The sequence below is a fragment of the Wyeomyia smithii genome, chromosome 2 (genome assembly GCF_029784165.1).
Source record: "Wyeomyia smithii strain HCP4-BCI-WySm-NY-G18 chromosome 2, ASM2978416v1, whole genome shotgun sequence".
Classification (NCBI taxonomy): domain Eukaryota; kingdom Metazoa; phylum Arthropoda; class Insecta; order Diptera; family Culicidae; genus Wyeomyia; species Wyeomyia smithii.
Window position 1 is genome coordinate 185,942,951 of NC_073695.1, and position 8,628 is coordinate 185,951,578.

Consider the following 8,628-nt stretch of genomic DNA (forward strand, 5'->3'; position numbering starts at 1 on the left):
CCGGGTGTGAGATCACTCAGCACAGCGACACGACTCGACTGTAAACTGATGGCCTTGAATTAGAAAGATCTATTCACTGTGCACAGATCAAAACTGCAGCTGGTATTTTGCACCAATACAGCCAAAGTTGCGAGCCGGGTACAGAACGTAGCGACACAACTCACAATCTAGTTGGCCTTTAGCGCGAATAATACACTCTTTTGTTTGGCTATTCGTACACACGGACCGGATTGTAATAGAACGACCACTTTGCACGTCCGTTTCTGTCGAGTGTTCGACGCGGGATGATTTTTGATTGCTATTATGCTAGTAATAATTGAATCAATGATTCAAATATCAAGTAAAAGTAAAATGCTTCAATAGCATTTATAAATCATGTAGAACCACTTTTTTGTGCAATATTTGCTTTAAAACTAAAATTATTGGTGGAACCGTCTATTTCGTAACAAGATCGTACAAAAATTGCATCATGTTCGGACCACTTTACTTCTGAGACTTCACCGCTTCACTTTGCCTGTGCTTGATATAATGATGGATTTCACGTACAATTATTCATGACATAGTTCTTATTATGAAAACTTTTTCCTTCAGGATTTCCCATTTTGAAATGTTTTGAAGAGTTTTATACAACTAAGTTGTGTATCTAGAAAAACTAGAAAATAAAATGACTGATCCGATCGCAATACATTTTTAGGACCGATCATGATTCTTCCTGGCGATCACGATAGAAATTCTATCATCAGAAATACATGACCTTAACATTATTTCGTTATTTTTTTGTTCCGTTCGATTAAGTTGTATACGTAGATTTAGTTTCGCCTTGTCATTTTTATATGAAGCAGTGCTATGATTCTTTATTTCCATAACGATATAAATATTATAGAAAAAAGTAATATAAACCACAGAGGTTAAGATTTATTCACCGATTCATTCAAAGGCATGTTGTGACAAAACTTGGTATGACTGAATTGTAAAAGAGTCGCATCAAATATATATATTTCTATATTAAATGCTACCAAGTAGAACTGAAAGTTTGAGGCAATATGATACTCTTATGACCATTCTAACCATAAAATACCAGATCGGCATCAACTTTCAAGAAAATGCAAAAAAATCCAATGTACTAGTGTTCCATCCGTCACGACAGCAACAATAAGAACGCGAATACATAGACAAGGCAAATTGAGTACATACATCCCTCTCTACCTAGCAGCTTGATGGGTGAGCACCGATTCATCGATGTTATTCCCATTCATTCTATGTACGACCATTGAAGTGTTCAGTTCGTAGTTCGCGCGATCAAATTTAAATTTAAAGTTAATAAAGATAGTTTGCTAAGTGTTAATCACGTGTATTCCATCGATCGATCAACCGTATACAGTCCACTCTAAACTAATCCGGCCAGGGAATCGTGAACAAACTTTGAGTGTCACGGGTTTCACGTTTCTAACCCACGTCTTATGGTCCATTGATGTGGAACATAAATTGGTCCTTCGAGCCGGATCATAGCACAGTGAATGAAAAGTGACTCAAAGGATCGGTATCCAGTTCATATAAGGTTTCCTTCCAAGAAGGAATCATTCCAAGAACACGTGATAAAACAGCAGATCGAAAAGTACAGCCGTCGCGAAGTACAGTCGTCGCGTGCGCGTCGCGAGGTGAAATTGCGAGTCGATACAAGCGAGAACGTGTTCAAGGACGTTTTGCTGCGCGTGTGCTACGTTGCCGTTTTTGTGTGAAAGAGAGTCTCGATACGAACACTGTGTGAGAAAAGACCATCGAACAAAAAAGTAGTAAAGTGAGAAGTTTCGAAATGCCGCTAGAACATTCACCAGTAAGAAATATGCTAGAAAATCAAAACCAAGTGGACCAACTGCAAGAAGGTCAGAATGTTCCATTTCTGAGTCGAAGCCGAAACAGTAATACTCCAACCGGACAACATTCAAGGTCCAATTCGTCCGCTTCATTTCACGGATTCAATTGGGAGGAGGGAATGGAGCTGGAGTCGATGCGAAAATTGAAGGGCTTGTTCCGGCAGAGAGGACAAATCGAACAGAAGCTAGTGAGGATTCAGTTGACTTTGCAGACGCAGAGTAGTATGACGTTAGCCCAGTTGCAGTGCGCGGAGAAGAAACTAGTTGTAATCTACAGCGAGTTTAGCCACTTCCATAGTGAAATCATGGCCTTGATTCCTGATGAAGCATCGGATGAGCAAGATGAAATTTACTGCACTTTTGAGGATCGTCATACCGAGTTGTCGAATCACATCCAGGAAAGAATCAATGCTGCTACTCAAATGCAAACCGTGAGGTCATCTGTTTCCCCACAGGTTATTATTCAGCAGCAGCCGTTGAAAGCACCTATTCCTACATTTGACGGTAATTATGCTAATTGGCCAAAATTCAAGGCGATTTTCCAAGACCTGATGGCACAGTCCAGGGACTCAGAGTCATTAAAACTGTACCACCTAGACAAAGCATTGATTGGATCCGCAGCAGGTATATTAGATGCAAAAATAATCAACGAGGGTAATTATAAGCAAGCGTGGAAGGTGCTAACAGACCGTTACGAAAACACACGTGTAATCGTTGAGTCACACATTCAAGGATTGCTTACCCTAAGAAAAATGTCTCAAGCAACATTCAAAGAATTGGATGGCTTGCTAACTGAAGCAACCGGTCATGTTGAAGGCCTACGGTACCAAAAACAACAGTTAACGGGTATCTCCGAGCACATCGTGGTGCATCTTATCGTCAGTGCCTTGGATAATTCGACCCGCATGGCTTGGGAACGTATCCAGCAAAGAGGTGTGCTCCCGAAATACGAACAAACAATCTCCTTTCTCAAAACCAGTTGTCAAGTGCTGGAGCAGTGTGAATCGTCGCAAGCTTTCTCCCAACGAACCGCCGTAAAATCAAAGTTTCCACCAGTCAACAACAAAATGCCATCGCTCAAGACTAACGCAGTTACTTCAAGTTCCAGCAAGTCTTCAGGTTCCTGCCACTTTTGTGGAGGTTCACATCTTAACTTCCAATGTGAGGAATTCAAGCAGCTGACAGCAACTCAAAGGGCAGAAAAGGTTCGAGCAAAGGGTTTGTGCTTCAACTGCCTCCGGAAGGGACATCAGTCCAAACAGTGCACGTCTAACAACACGTGTCGAAAATGCAGCCGCAAACATCACACCATTCTCCACGATGATGCTGAAAGGAACAGCAGTCAGGATTCAAAGGCCGGCATTGCCGCGCCAAAGCAACCTGTCGCGAATAATCAACCAACTGTTGTTCAACCTTCTGTTTCGGTGGTGGATAAACCAGTATCCACTACATGCTCAAGCAATCACGTTTCAACATCAAAGACCGTCTTGCTGTTGACTGCTGTCGTTCAAGCCATTGATGAACATAACCAGTCCCACCCTTGTCGAGTCCTACTTGACAGTGGGTCTCAAGTTAACTTTGTCACCGAGAAAATGGCAACCCGCCTCGGTTGTTCTAGAATGCCAGCAAATGTATCAATCACTGGAATCAATGCCCTGAGAAGTCTAGCTCGTGATAAGGTGTTCGTTAAATTCCAATCGAGCTACGGAGACTTTCAAGCCAACATCGAGTGTCTGGTTACAACCAAGGTAACTGGAACTATTCCTAACCGAACGATTGATTTCAGCTCCTGGGAACTTCCTGAAGGCATTCAACTCGCCGATCCACATTTCTTCCAGCCAGAAAAGGTTGACATGTTAATCGGGGGAGAATTGTTCTTTGATCTTCTTAAGCCCGATCAAATAAGTCTTGGTGACAATTTACCACAACTTCGAGAAACTCATCTTGGATGGGTGGTAGCTGGAGTAATAAACGAGCCGTACATTTCGAATGCGGCTATTCAACACGTCAACCATGCTTCGATCGATTCCATCGAGGAAATGATGCATCAATTTTGGAAGGTGGAGGAAGTACCAAACGCATCTCCATTTTCATCCGAACAGCTGTCCTGTGAAGCCCATTTCCTGTCGACGTACAAGCGCGATGCAACGGGTAGGTTTGTTGTAAAACTACCGTTTAAAGAAAACCTCAACCGGTTGGATAATTGCCGTTCTTTGGCACTCAAGCGATTCCTTATGTTAGAAAAACGATTGGAGCGTAATCCCGAGCTGAGGCAGCAATACAACGATTTCATAAGGGAGTATGAAGACCTCGGCCATTGCAGAGAAGTTAAGGAAGCTGAGGATCCAGGTAATATGGATACGTACTATCTGCCGCATCATGCAGTATTACGACCGTCAAGCTCAACCACGAAGTGCCGCGTCGTATTCGATGCTAGTGCCAAAATGGACCCATCAAAACTATCGCTCAATGAGGTTCTTCAAGTAGGACCAGTTGTACAGAATGGCATATTCTCTATTACGCTGCGATTCCGTAAGTACGCTTATGCATTTTCAAGCGTAATAGAAAAAATGTACCGGCAAGTGTTCGTTGCGCCGGAAGAACGCCGATTCCTTCGATGCTTTTGGAGGTCCGACCCGTCACATCCATTAAGGGTTCTCGAGCTTAATACCGTTACTTACGGAACAGCTTGTGCGCCATACCAAGCAACAAGGTGTTTGGTACAACTTGCCAAGGAAGAAGGTTCCGAGTTTCCCATCGGCTCTCGAATCTTGACTGAGGACTTTTACGTTGACGATGCGCTTTCTGGCGCTAACACGTTGGAAGAAGCTCTCGAAAGCCAACGTCAATTAAAAGAACTGCTAACCAGAGGTGGTTTCCATATTCACAAATGGTGCTCCAATTCGGCAGAGTTTCTAGAGCACATTCCACCAGCCGACCGAGAAAGGAAGGTTCCTTTTCATGAGTACGGAGCAAATGAAGTAATAAAGGTGCTTGGATTGTTGTGGGATCCTGACGGCGACGTCCTCATGATAGCCAATCCGCCGAAATGTTCTTTTCCGGATGATGAGCTAGCCACGAAACGAATGATTTATTCCGAGGTGGCAAAATTGTTCGATCCACTCGGACTGTTTGCACCAGTAATTGTCATGGCCAAACTCTTGGTACAGCAGCTTTGGAAAATATCAGCTGGATGGGACGATCCCATCGACGAAACCATCCGCGAAAATTGGGCTACTCTGCGCGCATCCCTTCCAGACCTTGGACGCATTCACGTTCCAAGGTGTGTTATGTTCCCGAATGCGATTGCATATGAGTTGCATGGTTTTTCCGATGCATCGAACGTGGCGTACGGTGCATGCGTCTACTTGAGAAGTATTTTCACCAATGGATCCGCCAACCTACGTCTTCTATGCAGCAAGTCAAAGGTTGCCCCATTAGACGATGTCTCCATTCCTCGTAAAGAGCTCTGTGCCGCTCAGCTGCTTTCGAAATTGATCAGCCAGGTCGTTCCCGCGCTTCGAATGAACTTTCGAGAAGTTGTTCTCTGGTCGGACAGCACCATTGTTCTGGCATGGCTGAAGAAACCGTTAGATCAACTTCAGACGTTCGTAAGGAATCGGATTGCTTTGATACGAAAGGATACTAATGAGTATCGATGGAGTTATGTTTGCTCGGCCAATAATCCCGCCGATATCGTTTCTCGAGGAAAGCTGCCAGAAGATTTAAAACAAAATATTCTCTGGTGGAGCGGTCCAAGGTTCCTGTGTGAAGTAGAATATGACGTTGAAGACACCGAAGAGATTTTGGAGAATCTTCCCGAACTAAAAGTCCACGTCATAACCATGTCAGCTCACGATTCGTTTCCATTCTTCGGAAAATTCAGTTCTTTTCGGAAAATCCAGCGCACCATGTGCTACGTTCTACGGTTTATTCGAAATTGCAAACGGCCAAAGTCTAATCGTGTGAAGCAAGTACATCTTTCCATCGAAGAACTACGTCAAGCATCCGAAGCAATCGTCAAGGCGATTCAACAAGCACATCTTGGGGACGAAATTAAGCGAGTGATTTCCAACCAAACATGCAAGCGTCTTGGTAACCTGCGTCCAGTGTATGAAAACGGTTTACTACGAGTTGGAGGGCGATTAGATCGCTCAGTACTGCCGTTTGCTGCAAAACATCAGTTAATACTTCCCGATAAAGATCCTGTAACGAAAAAACTCATTAGAACTTTGCATATGGAGCATCTTCACGTCGGCCAGGCCGGTTTGATCAGCATCATTCGTCAAAGGTACTGGCTTTTAAATGCTAAATCAACTGTGCGACAAGTAACACGATCGTGCGTTACATGTTTCCGAACAAAACCCGTTGAAACCAAACAGCTAATGGGAAATCTCCCTACCTCGAGAATTGTGCCATCACCACCGTTCGCAGTTACTGGCGTCGATTATGCCGGTCCATTCATGGTGAGGCAAGGTTCTTATCGTCCGAAGCTTGTTAAGTCCTACGTCGCAGTTTACGTATGTATGGCGACAAAGGCTGTACATTTAGAGATTGTGTCCGACTTAACAACGGATGCCTTCTTGGCGTCTTTGAAACGGTTCATTAGTCGGAGAGGAATGGTGCAGCAAATTCACTCTGACAATGCGACCAACTTTCATGGAGCAAGCAACCAACTGCACGAGTTGTACCGACAGTTTCAGAATCAACAAGAGGTGAAGAAAATCCAGCAGTTTTGTGAAGTACGCGAGATACAGTGGCATTTCATCCCACCAGACGCACCAGAGTTCGGTGGTCTCTGGGAAGCGGCGGTCAAGGCGATGAAAACTCACCTGAAGCGAGTCGTAGGGAATGCAAACCTCACTTACGAAGAAATGGCAACCATTCTAGCCGAAATAGAAGCCATTTTAAATTCTCGTCCGTTGTTCAGTTTGTCCAACGATCCTGCCGATCCACAGGTAATAACACCAGCTCATTACCTCATAGGTCGACCGTTGTCTGCACCAGCTGAGCCATCTTTAGAAGACACCAAGGTGAACCGACTCGATAGATGGCAACACCTCCAGCTCATGCGTGAGCATTTTTGGCGAGCGTGGTCAAGGGACTACCTTAATTCTCTCCAACCACGTAAGAAGAATACCAGAGCAACGTCGAACGTTCGACCTGGCATGGTCGTTCTTCTCCACGATAAGACGCAACCTCCGCTCAGCTGGAAACTGGGCAGAATCACCGGAGTGTATCCTGGTGACGACGGCTTAGTGCGAGCCATTGACGTATTTTCCAACGGAGCAACATACCGTCGTCCAATCAACAAGGTCTCGATAATTCCAATCGAGGACAACGTCTGCTCTGCCCCGGTCCTTTGTTGATACGAAGTTTCAACCCGGGGGGAGAATGTTCCATCCGTCACGACAGCAACAATAAGAACGCGAATACATAGACAAGGCAAATTGAGTACATACATCCCTCTCTACCTAGCAGCTTGATGGGTGAGCACCGATTCATCGATGCTATTCCCATTCATTCTATGTACGACCATTGAAGTGTTCAGTTCGTAGTTCGCGCGATCAAATTTAAATTTAAAGTTAATAAAGATAGTTTGCTAAGTGTTAATCACGTGTATTCCATCGATCGATCAACCGTATACAGTCCACTCTAAACTAATCCGGCCAGGGAATCGTGAACAAACTTTGAGTGTCACGGGTTTCACGTTTCTAACCCACGTCTTATGGTCCATTGATGTGGAACAACTAGAAAATATAAAAAAAGTCCAAGCTGTAAAAATATTAAAATGCCAAAATTATCAAATATAAGAGAAGTGTGAAAAATGTTGAAAATGCCAAAAATGTCAAAAATGTCAAAAATTTCAAAAATATCAATAATATAAACAAGCAAAACCTTTGTGCTGCATTTCGATTCGAAACATGACCTTCTGTTTCTGACTTCGCAGCCAACTGTTTAATGTACAGGACAATTGCGGGGCTAGCACAATGATCGTACTGACACTAACAGTTTCTCCGGGACTCGAAGACCAACTAAAAGCACTACATCAATAATATGTAATACAGAGTGATTGGAATATTTCAGAGGCCGATAGAGGGCCACATTTGATGGAAAAAACTCTTCTACGCATATGCCCTTGAATGGACCACTTTCTATAGTGGACCAACCTGGAAAAAAATTTATTCCTTTGATATAGGGCAAATTAACTTGCAGTGGGCTCTCTCTTTAATAGTGGATTACTTGTCAGATTGGCTCAATCATTCTTAACATAACTCAGAGTTTATGAATGTTTCTCGTAATTCTGGTGCAGATTGGGTGGATAAGATGTTACCTGGTGAAAGTTTTCTGAATATCTCTCGAGTTTTCGCATAAACTGAATTACTCCGGCGGGTGGTTCACTATAGAAAAGGGTCCACTATAGCTTAATAATCCCTTATTTTGGATGCAAATTAGCTGGATAAGACGTTTCCCAATTGAGTTAATTTTAAAGTGGTCCACCAAAAGACGTGGTCCATCCAAGGTAGTTTTTTCCAATACCTTTTTATTTCAATTAGGATGAATTGGCCTATAGTGGACTCCTCTCCTATAGTGGACCACCCTCCAGAATAACTCAATTTATACGAAAGGATTTTTAGAAAACTTTCATCGGAAAGTATCTTATCCAGCCAATCTGCACCAAAATAACAAGATATATTCATAAATTCTGAGTTATGAAGCGTGAAGGTGGAGGCCTATTAATGATCTATGCGTA

General features: G+C 43.4%; 1 protein-coding gene across 1 annotated transcript; it reads left to right on the forward strand.

Moving 5' to 3' along the window:
• The first annotated feature begins 1,813 nt into the window (after window positions 1–1,813).
• Window positions 1,814–7,243, forward strand: LOC129720267 (uncharacterized). Its single transcript, XM_055671721.1, has one exon. The coding sequence runs from the start codon at window positions 1,814–1,816 to the stop codon at window positions 7,241–7,243; it is 5,430 nt and encodes a 1,809-aa protein (XP_055527696.1).
• The last annotated feature ends 1,385 nt before the right edge of the window (window positions 7,244–8,628 follow it).

Coding starts and splice junctions, on each gene's coding strand:
- LOC129720267 (XM_055671721.1), top strand. CDS start 1,814: ATGCCGCTAGAACATTCACCAGTAAGAAATATGCTAGAAAATCAAAAC.